This window comes from Aplysia californica, unplaced genomic scaffold (assembly GCF_000002075.1).
Source record: "Aplysia californica isolate F4 #8 unplaced genomic scaffold, AplCal3.0 scaffold00811, whole genome shotgun sequence".
Lineage (NCBI taxonomy): Eukaryota > Metazoa > Mollusca > Gastropoda > Aplysiida > Aplysiidae > Aplysia > Aplysia californica.
Window position 1 is genome coordinate 96,048 of NW_004798081.1, and position 18,306 is coordinate 114,353.

At 41.2% G+C, this 18,306-nt stretch overlaps 1 protein-coding gene across 3 annotated transcripts; it reads left to right on the forward strand.

Moving 5' to 3' along the window:
• The first annotated feature begins 762 nt into the window (after positions 1-762).
• LOC101862980 (arsenite methyltransferase) lies at positions 763-15,948 on the forward strand. 3 transcript variants are annotated; one of them, XM_005109745.3, is made up of 10 exons: positions 763-931; positions 3,323-3,517; positions 4,509-4,659; positions 5,161-5,297; positions 6,194-6,263; positions 7,376-7,457; positions 8,556-8,687; positions 12,159-12,298; positions 12,764-12,880; positions 15,166-15,948. In XM_005109745.3, exons 2-10 carry the CDS (start codon positions 3,339-3,341, stop codon positions 15,220-15,222), a joined length of 1,065 nt encoding a protein of 354 aa, XP_005109802.1. In that variant the 5' UTR covers positions 763-931; positions 3,323-3,338; the 3' UTR covers positions 15,223-15,948. The 3 variants fall into 3 exon arrangements, with proteins under 3 accessions (XP_005109802.1, XP_035828613.1, XP_035828612.1); XM_035972720.1 differs by lacking the exon at positions 763-931 and adding an exon at positions 1,048-1,098; XM_035972719.1 differs by lacking the exon at positions 763-931 and adding an exon at positions 1,512-1,615.
• Positions 15,949-18,306: the final 2,358 nt, after the last annotated feature.

An 18,306-nucleotide genomic window follows, 5' to 3' on the forward strand; every position in this document is an offset into this window, starting at 1 on the left:
TTCAAAAAAGTATAGAGAAAAGTCACGTTTTGAGAAAACGGCCGATAAAGAAAAATAAAATATAAAATTGACTTAATGAGGAAATGGTGGTCACAGACATGCTCGGTATGGGGAAAAAATACGGATTTTTTGGGGGTTCTTACGTGATGAAATAGTTGTAGGAGAGGCTGAGGAAGTCAGATGCCTATGATTCAAATTCCATAATTTTGAGCCGAATCGGGACTTTGGAGGTGTAGCCCCCCTCCCCCCTCCCTCCCCCAAAGCCGTGTCGTGTTATTCTGATGATGTCAGTGGTCCGAGATGATGTGTTCACGCTTGAATGAAGTTAGGGTCTCTGTACAGCATTATCTATGATGCTCCTCTCGAAGTTGCTATGTCGGAGTTTTCGAGTTAATAACAACAGGCCCTATACATCACAACGCCAATATAAAACGGCTCGGTATATAGGTTTATTTCATTATTATTTTTCATTATTTTTAAATAATATATTGCAGTTTCTACTGCTCTACTATAACTACATAATATGTATATTATAATCTAGGTCATGAGAATGTGTGGTTACGTAAATAGGCCTAATGATAACAGAACACGCTTGTTTTCCTGTTCATGGTGTCGCCCCGTTAGCTTCTGTCGACGCCCCTGTTTTGTTTGTCTTCACATTTTGACCTCATGTGAAACATTCAAGGTGAACCCGTTCCTCAATGGGCAGATCCGAGGGTCTTTTTTTCGATTCGTAAAAACCACGAGGGCTCGCTCTGATTGGCCACAAGCGGGTTAAAGTTTTCCCGATGACTTGTAAGGGACGGGAATCACAATCACAACAGGAGTGTGATTCACATTTCATTGATATATGGTTTATAAGGAAGGCGGGAGAGGTTCTTGCATCAACGTCAACACAGTCAACACTTTCGTTTGAATTTGAATGCTAAATGTAAGTATTCAAATACCATTAGACTCTTGATCTAGATCTAGATCTAGAACTAGAAATCTATTTTGCTTTTTTGGTAGGCCACAGCGAAGCACTTTCGCTTTCAGTTTCAGCTTGTCGGTGTCCCTCTCATCCCTGACCCTTTCTTGGCCGTTGATGTTGACAGTGATGTCAGTAGGCCTAACCTAAGGATCTTGATTTTTTAGTTTTAATAGAGGTTTTACGGCGCTCGCAACTGCATAAGGTCATATGAGCGCCATGTGATCTTGATAGATATCTAGATCTAGAATCTAGATCTAGATCTAGATCTATATATCTATATATCTAGATATAGATCGGCTAGATCTGGTGACGATGAACTGAATTGTAGCAGACCACTCAACACTAGGCTAGGCTTGAACTAGAATAGGCCTAATCTATAATCTAGATCTAGGGGTCCTACTAAATCTAGATCTAGATCTAGATCTAATTACTAATTTTCATTCTAGATCTAGATATACATTTTTTTTAAACCTACAAAGCAACCAAGTTATAATTATGGGAAAAATTTGTTGGTCAGTCGAGAAGAGGACAAAAAAAAAAACAACCTTCCATGACTGGGATCGAACCCACACTCATAAAATAATGGTTTGGCTTCAAATGCAGACGCGCTGTCCTTTCGGCCATGAGAACTTCCAACAACGAAAGGTAGATTAAGCTTCATATTAAGACACAGCGTTTTATTTAGCACTGGCGCTAATCAGCAACGCTGCGTTTAATTTAGCACTGGCACTAATCGCAACGCGGCGTTGCCAATAGGCACTTCCAAAATAGATTTAGAATCTAGATATAGATGTAATTCTCTGCCAAGAAATTAGACGTACCACCACATGACAATCCTCAGAATGATGGGTAGATCGAGTCTGATCTAGTATGATTAAGTATCGTAAGCTCACTTATTCAGTTGAAAGCCATCACAAAGGCCCTTCTATTCTTCATTATATTTTACCCTGTAAATTACAGGATACACGCACGAGACGGGACATTGTGGCTGAGAAATAATCTTCTGCCTGTGACATCACTTTCTGCTGCCTGCGCATATTGAGCAAATTATGTTTGCCTTAGTTACCGCTAGATCTACATTTACAAGAACTTTTCGTCAGGGTTTTGGTCATTTTAAAAGGTCTGTTTTAGTAGTGGCTAGATCTATACTATATATCCAGTAAATGACCCCTTTTCTTAGAAACTTAACCTGACTTATGTTACTGTTACAGCTCTACACTGAAAGTTGATTGCTGCACACTCAAGATGAGCTTTGTTAGAGCTGTGGGTTTTTTTCATATATTTGGAAACTTACAATGTATTTTCCCAAGTCTGACTGACTGTAGATGGTAATGGCAAGGGAGATGAATAGTCTATGGTGATGGTGACCCCAAGAGGCAGAGACAAACTATAGGCCTATTATGTTTTTCCCAAAGACAGAGAGCAAAAAAGCAGCTGATGATGACGGAAGGGAGGCAGTTCAAATTGCGTGATCTAGGGTGACAACAGCAGGCGTAGAAGAACTATTACTGTGATGATCATGATAGTAGGACAATTTTATGCAAGAAAGCAAATCCATATAAATGGCTATTTTGACAACGGAAAACAAAGGCAAAATGCAATAATTAGTGGCAATGTTACCTCAGCAAGAACCAAGGCAAATTATAGAATTGATGATGGTGATGAGAGGAGAGGCAAATTTATTTGAAGATGGTGACAAGAGGCAGTGCAAATTATAGATTGCGATATATTTACAGAATGCTATTTAACAAACTGTAGTTGGTGATGGTAACAATAGCAAGGAGCTATTTTATTTTAGATATTGATGGTGCCAAAAAGTTGTCATGTCATGAAGAGAAACTATTGTTGGGGAGATATAAACGAGACAAGATAGATCAAAGATGGTGATTGATGGTGACTGCAAGAGGCAACACCATGCTGCAACTGGAGGTAACAAGAGACAACAAAACAAATTTTGTATGGATATAATGATGATTACAGGAGGCAAATATAAATTATAGAGATAACGTTATAAGCAAAATATTTACTGATTGTCCAATTTTTAAAATATATAATATTTTGTCAGTCTAATGTTTATGTTAGTGGCATATTGTTATTTTTAGTTGTCTTTGCTTTTGGTCAGAGATCAAAGGAAACTGTCTGAAGTGGTGGTACCTTTTTTCATTGTACCATCTGCTCCTCAGTAACCTTGCATACAATTTGTTACAATGTGTATGGCATTGATGGTTCCGAGAAGATAGGGAAAGATATATTGATGGCCCAGTAGGGTTTTGAAAGTCTACAGTTTTTCTGGACCATAAAATCCTTGTGGGTTATTTTTTCAATTTTTGTCTCTGATTTTTTTCCCCTCAGAACTTTATCGAAAGCCATGGCAGATGCTGCAGCTCCTGCGACTCTTGACTCCGAGAAGGCAGTTAAAGAATACTATGGAAAAATCTTAACCAAATCCTCTGACCTCAAGACTGGAGCATGCACCAGTCAGCCTGGAAAGTACCCAAAGTTTATCCGGGAGGCCATTGGAGCAGTGCATCAGGAGGTCACTGATAAGTAAGCAGTTCTAGTCAAGAAAGAATATTCATTTTTGTCCTGTCATGTATTGGGCTGTTTGATGAGAAATTTCTTTCTCTCAATATCAATAAATAATTTTGTATGTTTTGTCAGTCCAGTCTTGCAAAGAATTCTATCATTAGGTTTTAGCCTTCAAAATGACCTTTAAAAAATCATGGGCTTTTCAGTTTTTACTTGCTGTCTGATCTAAACCATGCTTTCCCATAGAACTAGAATCCCTTCTCACCAAAATTGTGAGTTCTGAAGAGAAGATAACATTGTGGCTGTCCGCACTCTCACCTCATGTTGTTTGGACAGCTTTTTCTTTCTTATATCTGACCAGATCCTTTGAGTTTGAGGGCAGCAGCAGAAAAAATATCCCAGGCTTTGATTTTGCAGTTCCTTTCCACATTTGATAACCACTGTTGCACCTTCTACTGAGTGTAGTCCTATCATGGAACATACCTGGTGTTGGTCTGTGCTTTTAATCTTTGGGCATATTGAGTTCTCCATTGGAGCAAGAGCGCTTGTTATTGGAGGTTGCCTCTAATAAGTTCTACATCTTGATAATTATTTATCTGTCTGTGGTTTCTGTCTGTATTACTGTTTGCCAGGGCTAAGTGACCGCAATTGATTCGATGTGTTTCGCTTTATTTCGCATTCTGAACAATAGTGAATGGCACTTCCTCCAATATTTCTTTGAATAGCACGCTTCAACAGAAACGAGAAATGACTTACTTGTTTTTATTTTCGATAACTACAAGGCCTGTTAAGTGAACATATAGGAGGGAGGTGACTAGGGATATATGAGTCTGAACAACTGAAAGAAATAATACATTTAACAGCAATTAAATTAACTTGGAGAAAGTTTCTGTTTCACAGAGCAATTTAGTGTTCCTTTTCTGAAGAAACTTTCTAATGACCTCGGATATAATACTATATATTAATAATAATATTATATATAGCATTTGTCTGGCCTTTTCTTCTTCAGGTATTACGGCTGTGGTCCTGTCTTCCCGCCGGCACTACGGGGATCCTCCGTGCTAGATCTGGGCAGCGGGAGCGGTCAAGACTGCTACATCCTCAGCAAGCTGGTTGGTCAGGATGGAGAAGTGGTTGGGCTGGACATGACAGATGAACAGGTGTGTACTAAGTGGACACTGATTCAACTTGTGTTCTTTGATGGGTTTTACTTTTCTGTCAAAGAAACTAATGGTAGATCTAGTCCCCCTCGATTTGGTTTTTCCAGTGTCTTCAACAATCTGGCACTTTGCATCATTGAAATAACCTTCTTACTTGTAGGTCTGGATGGAGAGGGTGGGAGGGGGCGCAGTTCAAGACTATAATTTTTAGTCTTGTCTATCTGGTTTTTTTCTGTCAGTCTCTTTTATATCAGATGGTGATTGGTTTGCCTTTGCTGTTGTCTGCTCCTTCTACTTTTGCTCAGTACTACTGTTTTTGTATTTGTTTTTTGGAGAAATCTGGCTGTTGTCATTTTAGATGCCAACACAGAATTAATGTCAGCCAGATTTCTTTATCATCCTCCTTGTTCTTAGCAAGAAAAGGGGGCATGGATGTGCAGTGTATCTCACTAATGTCTCCCTGCATCATGTACTCATGTGTTCTCCTGTTGTGGGCTTCAGCTTGCTGTTGCGAACAAGTATATCGACTACCACACCCAGCTGTACGGCTACTCCAAGCCCAACATTAGCTTTGTCAAAGGCAACATGGAACTCATGCAAGAGGCAGGCATACCCAGCAACAAGTTTGACCTCATTGTGTGAGTTGTCTGTCTTGTTTGTTTGTATTTCATTTTTCTGTCACTTTATTTGTTCGTTTTTCTGTGTGTACCAGTCATTATCTACGTGGTTAGTGTTGTGTTATCATGAGGACAGGTTATTTTTTGTGTGTGTGTGTTTGTGTTTTGTATGGATGTACACGCCTTTTAATCTATGTGTGTAGGTATGGAATACGCTTTTGTAACTGAATTGATCCAATGTTTTACTTCAGTCTTAAGCCTTGGTAAAACTAGCTGTGGAATTTCAGTTCCTGTTTTCAGCTTCAACTGAACAAAAAGACCTACTCGGTTTACTCTGTTCTAATCTTTTTGCTATGATGTTCTTTTTTTTTTTTGTAAGTGTAATGAGAGGATAACTGCTATCTAATCCTAGATTCTACTCGTTAGTCTATTTACGTCGGTTTCAATACTCACTGTTTCGAGCGGGGAACGATGAGTGTGGGTCGTACTGGTCCGGAGCTCCATCCACTGTGTCGACCCACCAGTAGCGTCGATCCCTGCTCAGACTAGGTTTTAGTCGTGGCTCAGAAGACCAGTTTAACCTTCGCCGTCTGTTTATATACCCCCCGTGCTCCCTTATTCTCCTACACTCACTAGGCTACACTGAGTTTGTTTACTTATTTCACGTGATTCTGGCTTGTCTGGTAATCACAGCGAATTATAAACCACAGTAAGCTTATGTTGTTATACTAATGTGTAAGATTTGGTGCTAAGCCCTCAGTGCACTTTGGCATGGAATTAAGTCTCAGCAGATATGGTAGAATTTTACTCCTATTGCTGGCTCTACTTGCCATGACTCTTGTCAATGAGTACATTGCTAACTTGGTCTGTGTTTATGAAACATATGAGACAGAACAATTTTTGGTTCCGTTTTTCAGATCCAATTGTGTTATCAATCTAGCCAAGGACAAGCGTGCTGTGCTTAAAGAGGCATACAGAGCACTGAAGGTAAGAAACTGGTTGAAAGCATGGTTTTTGTTTAAGTGAATCATAAATTTGTTCTTTTATTTGGGGGGGATAAGGAATAAGAGTTGTTTGGTGAAGTGCATGCCTTTTATTCTGTGCTAGGGGGCTCTCTTGGCCTAGAGGTTAAGGTGTTGGCCTCTCATTCAAAGGTCCCGGGTTCGAATCCAGGTAGCGACCGAAAAATTTTCTTCTCTAAATTTGTCTCCTTTCATACCCCGTTTCCTGCTCTCTAGCAATGTTCTGTCGTCTGCTTTCATCTCCTCTTTCTGCCCCCACCCCCTCACCTCCTTTGCCCCTTCCTCTGGGCTCCTGATTCTTTCTGCAGCCTTTCTACTGCTACTCCTTCGCTTCTTTTTACTGCTGCCTTTCAGCCACACCCCTGATCTTCTGGTAGGAAAGATCTACACCTAGCCTTCTCGGACGAGGGCGAAAAATCTCGGAGGGCCTGTGTGCAAGTTGCGCACGTTGAAGATCCCTTGGTGGTCTAAAATCAATAAGAGTAGGCTTTGGCCGCCACCCGGGCAAAATTCAAAATTTCCTACCAACTGAAAATATTAGGTGTGTTCCACGCGCTCATATGACCTTTTGCAGTTGCGAGCGCCGTAAAACACTTTACAAAAAACAAACAAACAATATTCTGTGCTGTTGTTGAAATTCTGTGCTCAGAGATGCTATCATCCTCTCTACTTCTTTTACTTGTCTTCCTCCTTTTTTACTATCACCTCTTACCTTGTTTTCTTCCTCGATCATGACTTATTTCTAGTATGACGTTATTCCGCCAGTTCTTGCAGCCTAGAGTGTTGTCTTGTCTTACTTTATTGCATCGAGGCTGTTACTTTCAGCTAGTGTAGTGGGTGGTTGGAGGGTGCTGTTGGAGGTCCTACTTTTTGTCTCTTCTATTGTTTCCATTTGTCAACCAGAGGTGCATTTCACCGTAGTAAATTTGTCCAAGTGCTTCTCTCTACTAAAAAAAAAACAACTTATGTTTGGATAGATATGCCAGAGTGGTAGTGGGTGGTTGGAGGGTGCCGTTGGGAAGTCCTACTTTCACAGCTTTACCAAGTACTGAGATGAGATGATCTCTTGTGTTTCAGGATGGAGGAGAGCTCTACTTCAGCGATGTCTATGCTGACAAAGATTTGCCTGCAAATATCAGAGAACATGAGGAGTTGTGGTGTAAGTCTTCAATTGGTTTGAAAGCTTTGTGTAGACTCGCTTGGGCACAATTGGCAGCTTTGTGATAAAGAAGGGTAGGCATAAACTGTATGAGTTGCCAGAGATTTATCATGTTGATTTGAGATGGGTATGGTAAAAATGAGTTTCTTGTCTCATATCCTCAAAGTTGCAGGGTTTTGTATCATACATTTAAAAATTCAATCATTAAGACATCTTTTTTTTTTCAAATCATAAAATTGACTTTGGTAGCACTGTTTTTTGGGGGGCTCTCGTGGCCTAGAGGTTAAGGTGTTGGCCTCTCATTCAAAGGTCTCGGGTTCGAATCCGGGTAGCGACCGAAACATTTTCTTCTCTAAATTTGTCTCCTTTTACCCCATTTCCTGCTCTCTAGCAATGTTCTGTCGTCTGCTTTCATCTCCCCTTTCTGCCCCCACCCCTTCACCTCCTTTGCCCCTTCCTCTGGGCTCCTGATTCTTTCTGCAGCCTTTCTACTGCTACTCCTTCGCTTCTTCTTTATGCTGTCTTTCAGCCACACCCCTGATCTTCTGGTAGGAAAGATCTACACCTAGCCTTCTCGGAGGGCCCATGTGCAAGTTGCGCACTTTAAAGATCCTTTTGTGGTCTAAAATCGATAAAAGTAGCATTCGGCCGCCACCTAGGCAAAATTAAAAATTTCCTACCAGCTGAAAATATTAAGTGTGTCCCGCACGCTCATATGACCTTATGCAGTTGCGAGCGCCGTAAAACATTTTACAAAAACAAAAACTGTTTTTTGTGTTTTTTTCTCTGAAGAGAGCTAAAAATATCTTAAATTGTAATATAACCCATGTGAAGAATTAATTTTCAAATCTCTAAAGACAGAAAAATATCTATAATCAAGAGGACTTTGGAAACATGTGCAGCTGTCCAACTGCCAGTTTTAGAGTAAGAAACAGTGAATATATAAAGTGTAAATCAAAGCATAAGTGAAGTAGAGGGTAGGGGATAATTGTAAATAATCAAGGTAATGAATGAGGTGACAGTAGAAAGTGTAATTTATCAAAGTGATATAATATGGTTTAAAGATGTAAATTGTAAGTTGTTTCTTTGTCCCCTCAGGTGAGTGTGTGGTGGGTGCCCTCTGGTGGCGGGATCTGTACAGACTGGCTGAAGAGATTGGTTTCTCCACACCACGCATGGTCACTGCAGGACTCTTCTCCATCGACGACAAGTCTTACAAGGACTTTCTCGGTGGGTACCAGCATGTTGCAGTACTCTCTCTCTCTTGCCCTTTTTAACTCCCAGTGGAGCACAGGCCATCAACAGCATTACTCCAGCGAAGTCTGTCCTGAGCATCCTTTTCTATCTGTTTCCATGATGTCCCCGCTTTTTCAATTTCCGCTTGTACCGCTCGCCTCCATGTCATCTTTAGTCTTCCCTTCTTTCGTTTTCCTTGTGGGTTCCACGTTAAAGCCTGCCTGATGATGCTTGACGGGGGTCTCCTCAGGGTGTGTCCAATCCATTTCCATTTCTTCACCCGTATGTCTTCCTTTATCGGCCTTTGGCTGTTGCAGTACTAGTATATCGCAATGTCCACGTAAACATTTGGTAATACAGTAGAACACGACTACAACGGGACCATGCCTACAGCGGGACCTTAAAGTAATCCCCTTTTTTTCTCTATGTAAACTCAATTACCTGTGCTCGGGTTTAGCGAGGCAAGGAAAGACCTGAGCTCGGATACAGCGGGAGAGATTGAGCGAGCTCTAGCTGGGGGGAAGGGGGTTGGGGGGCTGTGGGCACCAAACAGGCAGTCAGTGGTGCAGCGTTGTGAATGGCCAGTCCAGTGATGAGTGAGGTGGGGCAGGCGGCAGAGAGAGCTGGTGCGGAGAGACATGTTACGTAAGCCACTCCAAAAGTGATGTGCCGTGGCTTAGAGTTAGAGGCTTAGTATGAGAGGGTATAGGCCAAAGGCCTAGGCTATGCCAAAAAGTAAAAGAAGAGGAGAGCGTGTAGTGTGTGATTCCTGATTCATTGAATTGCGACCGTTGATGCTCATAGGCATACGCACGCACCCACTTCACTGGTTCTACAGTTTCTCTTCCTGTACGATAGACAACACAAGCAATGAAACCGAGGAAAAGATGGCTTCCAACAATGACAAAAGGAAATGCTTCTCTCTCGAATTAAAGGCCGAGATAATCAACAAAGTTGACAAGAAAAGGAAGACTAATCAAAAGCGCAAATTTTATTGATATGGAAGGAAGGTGTTCATATGGATTTTTATAAGTTTTTCGGTAATTTCCCCTTTGCTTTCCTATAGCGGGAACTTGCTTACAGCGAGATTTTTCTCCTGGAACCAAATGTCCCGCTATAGCCGTGTTCTACTGTATTCTAAATCTTTTGGAGGAAATCCATCTTGCGGAACTGTATTTAACCCTAGTCTTCTGGATGGGGGCCTCGCAGACCCCAACAGGTATACTTTAGGCATTTTCGACAAAACTTTGGGTTCGATGTTATTTTCCTCCCAGGTTTTCTTCAAACACCCTCTGATAAGCATGAATACGGTCTATGAAGTTATTTGGATAATTTTGAAGACAGTGATGACTATTTTCCTAGGACAACCCCCCTGAACCCTAAAGGGGGCCTCTCAGACCCCAAGGCATTTTTACTATAATAGGAAAGGCAGTTCTCCTCCTGCCAAGTATGTACCGAATGGCAGCTTCGATGAGGAGACCAGAAAAGCAGAAATCAACATCTTTTACAACAAAACAAAGGGCGGTGTGGAGTCTCTGGACCAGATGGTCCATGCATACATGTCAAAGAGGAAGACCGTGAGATGGCCTCTGACCTTCTTCTGCAATCTGTGGGATGTTGCAGCTATTGCTGCTTACATCTGCTTCACTGCTCAAAATCCCCAGTGGAATATCCGCAATAAACACAGGAGAAAAATCTTCCTCGGGATGTTGGGTGATGAGCTCTGCCTGCCATTAATACACTGCCGGGCTGCCACTGAGAACATTCCTAAGTCAGTTCGTATGAGCATGCTTCTCTGTGGTGTCACACCACTTACCCAAACCCAAGAAGCAAGAACACTGGTCACTGAACATGGGCCAAGAAAGAGGAAACGCTGTGGACTTTATCAGAGAAACAAGGACAGAATATCTTGTGAAATATCAGTTTGTGGGGAACAGTCTGTTTCCAAGCGTGTTTGTCTTCACTGTCAGTAGACACTCATATTCCGAGCACTTGTCTCCTGGTCTTCGGTGCCAGTACTGGTACCAAGTTACTATACGTACCACACTATTTTGGCATCATCCTAATTATCATTTACCGTAATTAAGTCTTCTTGGGCATTTTCATGAGATTCATTTTTAACTGAAAAACTACCACATCATCATTCAAATTCAATCTCATTATTCAGCAATAAAAACAGCATGCTCATGACATAACCGACCCACAATCATTAGGAAAAAAAGTGCCAGAATTGCATCGATAACCTCAATCAAAGTTGTTCACCAACTAATATATGATATATAAAGTTCAATAAATGTGTTCGTTAAACAGATTATTTCTGTATGTGTAGTCTTGGGTGTTTTGTTTCAACGTTTCTGTGTTAAAGTTTCTGTAAATGATGATCAACCACCAAGTTTATCCATAAAATACAAAGGATAAATAGTGGGGTCTGAGAGGCCCCCTTACAGGCTTCTAGGGAAATCGGACAATCCAGAACACTAGGGTTAAAGACAGGTCTGTCTTTTGTATTTCCCTGCCAAATGGGTATCGGTCGTGGCAATAGGAATTAGAAAAAAAGAGATTTTCATGAAATATTCAATCCCATGTGAATGGATTTATTACTACTGACTGTTGTATCACTGTTTAATTTTGTAAGTGGTGGGTGGTGAGGCTAGTATGAGGATTATTTAGCATTTACACAATGACGCATTGACCAGGGCTATATTGCTTCTAACTGAATACATAGGGCCAAAATGTTCTCATCATTTAATAGGGTGTCTGAATTTTTGTCATGTCGTATGATCCAAAGTAAAATTTGAATGTTTAGTGTGCTGTGCAGGGGGCTCTCGTGGCCTAAAGGTTAAGGTGTTGGCCTCTCATTCAAAGATCCCGGGTTCGAATCCGGGTAGCAACTGAAAAATTTTCTTCTCTAAAATTGTCTCCTTTCACCTCCTTTCCTGCTCTCTAGCAATGTTTTGTTGTCTGCTTTTATTTCCACTTTCTGCCCCCACCCCCTCACCTCCTTTGCCCACTCCTCTGGGCTCCTGACTCTTTCTGCAGTCTTTCTACTGCTACTCCTTGGCTCCTCCTTACTGCTGTCTTTCTGCCACACCCCTGATCTTCTGGTAGGAAAGATCTACACCTAGCCTTCTCGGACAAGGGCGAAAAATCTCGGAGGGCGCGTGTGCAAGTTGCACATGGTAAAGATCCCTTGGTGGTCTAAAATCAATAAGAGTAGGCTTCGGCCGCCACCCGGGCAAAATTCAAAATTTCCTACCAACTGAAAATATTAGGTGTGTCCCGTGCGCTCATATAACCTTATGCAGTTGTGAGCGCCATAAAACACTTTACAAAAACAAAAACAAGTGTGTTGTGCAAAGGGCAGCCAAGTTTGCATGACTTGGGGTCTTGTGTAGATGGTCTATGTTGAATGAGTCCTGTTGTCTATATATGCTCTGACTGACGATGCTGTGTTTCCATGACCAGGTGATGCCAAGTTTGTCTCAGTGACTTACAGTCTGTTCAAGCTTCCTGAAGGAGAACGCTCCCCCTGTACCATTCAGTACAATGGTGGCATCCAGGGCTATGAGGAGGACTTTAAGTTTGATCATGGCATCACCTTCAAGGTAAATTTCGTTTGATGCGTTTGACATTGGCTGAAAGGAAAATGGAGAGAGACATTTGTTTGAAAGTTGTGTATGAAAAGAGAAAAAGAGAGTTGATAGTTTGTGGCTAGGAAGGCTTGTAATGGAAAATCACCCAAGAAATTATTCCACTTTTCCTTTGCAAGGAAGTTTGTTCATAAAGAACTTCAGAATGGAAACTTTTGTAGATGCGGAACTGACTGTAAGCATACATTCATGGTTTTTTAATTGTTATGACAGTGGAAGGTTGAAATTTTCTTTCATTGAAGTGTGCGAAGCAAAGCTATAGACAAATCTATCAAGTATATATATTATGTTTGCTTTATATTTGTTGTCCTGTAGAACAGACTGTTAGGTCTCATTGGAGCATTTCATACGTTCAAATCATAAGGTCACGATAATATATTGACCACAAGTTAATTGTTTGCTTTTTATTTGTTTTCACAGAAAGGTGAAGAGGCCCATGTGAAGGCGGGTCTTGCAGCCGTCTTGAAGACTTCTCGCTACAGCCAGTTCTTCACATTCTCCGATGGAGAGAAGGGACCATGCAAGTGCTCAAAGCTGGTATGTCGTGTTTTGTATCCTGTATCTGTCTTCTTGTGCTGAGTTAATTGCCCCCCCCCCCCCCCCCCCCGGGCAGTGCCACTGACTGTAGTGTCTTTGGGCCATTCCCAAAGGGGGGACATTTCTCGTTCAAGCACAGTAGAATTGTAAATGGGCTGATTCATGTCACGCTCATAACTGTGCCTGATCTACAACAGGGAACTGCTGCTTTTTCTTTCCTGATCCTTACTATTGTCATTTTCCTCTACTTCTTTTGTATGTTTGTCACTCTCTTGTGACCTGCTATTTCCGGGGTGCCTTGATAGTCAAGGCAGACCTTGTGCTGTTGATGCTAGAGAGGTGAGCAGAGTAAGTCTGATTCCCTGTAAAGATTTCTCTGTTGACACCCACACTTTGGCGCTCATATGACCTAATGTAGGTAGCGTAAACACGGCCTCGCGGGCACTCGCGGCCTTCTGACCGCGTGGTATCGGTGAAATCGGGATAATTCCGATCGCTGTTTCTTTGCTCTTTCACTATAAAACACCAAGTGCCGTACACCTTGTAAAAGTTCAGCTTTTCCTTGTTAAAATGGTGTAAGTTGTTTTTATGTCCGATTAGTAGGAGCTGGAGAATCGCCGACGAAAGCGAAGCCCCTCGCGGTCGGAATGCGTGGTCGGCCGGTTGAAAAATTGACACGGGTGCATTCAAATGCTTCGCGGAACGAGGAATGATTAAATACCGTCTTTTCATTGGCGGAGAACTGTAGAGCTTTAAACGGGCTTTCCCGTGCTATGTGTTTTGCCTTTGGCGTCTAAATAAAAAGCTTTTAAAAATACTGTCAAAATGTTTAAAGATCACTTTTTACCCATAATATGTAAGATACCGGCGTAAAAAATATATGAAATAAAAGATCAGCTTATTTTCTATTAGAATAAAGTAATTAGCTTGGAATTATTTTTCATCAATCCTTCCGCGAGACTCAGAAAGCATGTGACCCCGCACGCGGGGTACACTACAGTATAGAGCCGACTCGCTCGCCGCGGGGGCCGGTGTGGCGCCGGCCAGGTCAACGCTCGGTGTTTTTGTCGAAATAACGACAGATCATCGTGTTTGAGGCGATAAAGTACTGATTTGTTATGATCTCACAGTTTTGAAAAAAATTAGGCTCCATATATTTGTTATAGTGGTTGTACTCTGTTAATGTGGAGATGTTTAGTGCTCTTGGTACTCTTTTATTGTCTGTCAAACATGGGGTTGCAGCCAGTGACTGACTTTAACAAATTTGATCAAATTTTAAACAACTACCATTTTCTTAAAAATTGACTGAGAGGTTAAAGAATGGTACCAAAATGCTCAGTGGATATAGGCCTTTCAAATGAAACTGATAAATTTGGCATACAACTACTTTGAAAATTTAGATTCTGGTACCTACCTTATGCAGTTGCAAGCGCCTTAAAACCCTCTACTATTTTTTTAAAAAAAGAGTTATTTGGAACATTTCAGTATACTCTACTTGCTTTGGGTAACTCAGGGCTGTCTTAATACATGTACAGAATACCTGGGCACGCTTGGCAGGTTTAGGAGCTCCATGCTAGTCCATAAAAACAAAATGTTGTGATTTGCTGTCAACGAATGGATTCTATACTAGTGTACTTATGAATAGTTACTGGTCTCAATGCTCTCGCGCATGTAATGCCGTAAACTAGAGTAGAGATAGTTCTGGTAACCTTTTCCTTCCTCACTGCCAGAGGAGTGGTTGGAGGGCACCACCTATAGGTCCTACTGTACTTGTTTTCTTCCCTACTGTTGTTTCTGTTTGTCTGTCTTACTTTTATTCAGGACTAAATGACTGCTTTGTGTTCTCCTTTCTCAAATAAACATCACTTTCATATTGAAAATTTCGTTTCATCTCAACATCTCTCTTTTCAACTCTTAAACCTTCGGGCCTGAGTTGCCACAAGTTGCACTTACCCTTCCCTACTCTGAATATATATATATATATATATATATTTATACTACAGCGTGCAGTGGTATAGTATAAATCTTACCAGTGAAAACTCTTTTACTCAGCTCATGCTCAGAGGCTTTAGGCCAGCACTCTTATAGCTATGTGTCTGCCGCTTCTGTTAGCATAGCATGATAACTTTCTTGACATTTTTGACTAAATTATTCTGCACTTCAGGTGGAATGACATTTTTGTTTGGGAAATGTTTTTTGGCAGTTTGTTTTATGTAGGGGCAGCGGTGCCTCATAGTCTGTGACTCTGATATATTGATATTGTGTTGTGGGCAATTTCCTCTCAGGACAAAGATCCATTTGAGCTGTGTGCAGAACAAGGCAACAAGAAGAGCTGTTGCTGAGATCTGGAACTCTCTCCTGCTGCTTTGGGACTTCAAGGACTGCTTTGTAGTTTAGCTGTGTTGATCTGCGCGCGCGTGTGTGTGTGTGTACATGTGTGTGCGTATGTGTGCACTGAATGTGTATAGATGCGGGTGTGCATGTCTTTATTTCCTCAGGGGAGCATCTATTTAAGAGACCAGGGGTGTGTTCATTAGTGAAATGTATAGCACAATTCTCTACTCCGGTGGTTTTGACACCTGTTGGGATTTTGGGTCGTGTTCACATTCATGGGCCCCCTGTTGCCAGTTTTTCTTCACTTTTTACAAGAAGAGAATCATTTTATACTGAACCATTTCTTTGCATGCTACATTGACTTACTAAATTGGTTTATACTATGTTAAAATTTTGTGACGACAGTGTCGGTCAGAAGTATTTTACTGTTTGTCAAAGCATTCGTTAAAAGATTTTAACATACCAGTGGCACTAAGATTCTGTAGCAGGTATGGTATTTCTTTGGAATAGAGTAAGTTGGAAGTACTCTTGAATGTATTCTCATAATTCCACATCATGGTTGATCATCATCTTTGATTCCTTTCATAACTTATTGGTGTGCTTCTTTTTGACGTTTCCCACCAGGTCAGCGTCAGATTGATTGTGACGCTGAGCGTAACTCATGTTATTTTAGTTTGAATCAATAAATGGTATGGACATATCCTGTCAATATATACTTTTAATACTTTTATAAACAATCGTGTTTTCTTGTGTTTCCAAATTCTGCTTTGTTTCTTGGCTCTTTGTTCAATGTTTGTTATTATAAGCCCACTATGGACTGTAGTACCTCACCTCTTTCTTGTGTACCTTGTGACCCCTGTTTGTTTAGGTGGGTGGTTGGCAGGTGCTCTGGTGGCTGGTGGGGTTTGCGCTTCTTCTTTCCTATCAAACATCTATCGTCCTTATCTACCCTTTTTCTTTTTTATGTTTGTTACTAATGTTACTCTTTTTTAATCTGTTTTTTAACACCTACTCTTATCTCCTTGCGCTAATATGACCTTGTGCCCTTGCGAGCGCCGTAAAACCTCTACTAAAACTAAAAAACTGTTTAGGCAGGAGCATCCTTTCCGTAGCTTCTGACTCACTCAGTGCAGAATCTTTAGCTTGTGGGTGGTTAGAGGGTGCTCTGGTGTGGTTTGCTCCTTCTTTTCTATCAAACATCTATCGTCCTTATCTCTCCTCTTTCTTTTCTTTGTAACTTGCTCTCTTGATCTAGTACATGTAGTAGATCTGGTACAATGAAAACCAGATATATAACAGGCCCGGTAATAACAGGGATCCGGTAATAACAGGGATTTTTTCAATCCCCGTTTTTTTTCTACTCTTTGTCTCTGTTAAAAGTTATGGGCAATAACAGGGCCCCATAGCAGCCCAATCGGTTATAGCAGGGACAAAGGCTCGTTAACAATGTGTAAAAGTAAAAAGTAAGAGAGAGAGAGAGAGAGAGAGCAACGCAGTGATGGAGGAAGCCCACGCGAGTCATGCCACTGCTGCAAGCGCACGCAGCGGGTGAAGCGAGAGAGGGCTGCGGTGTGCTGCAGACTTCAATCTAGCCCGAAGCCTAGCTCCACACACGCGTAATGTGTCATGCGCAGGCCAACCACAAGGCCAAAACTCCTGTTCGTGGGTACTTGTGGCAAGGGAAACTGCCCATGAATAAAAACAGCTGGATTAGTCCAAAAATGCTTGCTTCCCTTGCATTTCTGATTTATCAGGGATCGGTTATAACAATAACAGGACTTTCTCTGGTCCCATCATCCCTTTTATATCAGGTTTCCACTGTACTTCTAATCTTTAGCACTTTTATGATCAAATTGTGTTGCAAGTGCAGTAAAACTCATACTAAAGCTAAAAATTTCCACTTCATTTGCCATGGTAGTGAACGATGATCTTGTCATGTTCATGGCAGTGCAATAGGCCCGCCTGCTGACACATATATATATATTAATAATATAAAAAACTGGATTACATACTTCCGTCTGTCAGCAAAAAGCATTTGGTGACTCCTGTTCAGTCTGAAAACTCGCAGCTTCCAGTGCTGCGTCATGATCATTTGTCTGGATGCTGGGCTAAGAAGAAAACTCTCTGAATGGAGATACAAAAAAATTTGACCCACTTCAGATTTGAACTTCTGTACAAACTCGTGTGTTCTCAACTTGTTCTCAACATCGTATCAGGCTGGTTGAAAGAAAATGCCGCACTTATCTTTATAAAACATTACCTTTGACAGTCAATACGGTCCTTCATTTTAAACCAAACTGAAGATAGCAATGGACTCAAGGTCCTCTCCCCTCCTCTCTCACTGCAACAAGTAAGACAACGACAGACCGACGTTGTGATGAAGAAGGGAACACCATGTTTGCTGCTATCACTGTCTGGTTTGTAAGGGAGAGGCATTCTCTGGGATTTCCCTCAGCTGTGTATCATTATCGTTGATTCTAATTATTGGAGAAAATGATCTTCTCTCTCTCTCTGTCTCTGTCCCTCTCTCTCTCTCTCTGTCTCTCTCCCTCTCTCTCTCTCTCTCAATCTCATGTCTTACACAATAGGCAGTGAATATGAGTGAAAGTATGTGTCTGGCCTTGAAGGGCCTGACTTCATCCTTGTGGATGGTTGACGGGTGCTTTAGTATGGTTTGCTCCTTCTTTCCTATCAAAATCAAGCATCTATCGTCCTTGTCTCTCCTTTTTTGTGTTTGTTACCCTCGTGTAATACCGTCAACCTTCCGCACTTTTATGATCTAATGTGTTGCAAGTGATATTAGAAAACTCTTGCTAAAACAAAACATTTAATTCTATCCATGTATTGTATTTATTTGTTCAAGAGCCGTTTCCACACATTAACCCTTAGAAACACACACTGACAGTGACAGGCAAAGAGTCCATACTTTTTTCTTTGATGAGCTTTATTAATTCGAGACTTTTTAAAATATATGAAAGTCAAGCAGTTTGCAGATCCTATCATTTAGCGTTTTTGACCATGCCATTTTTCAACGTTTAATTGTTCAACGCTTATTAATTTTAAGATTTTTGCTGCTGCTTTTGTCCTATCAA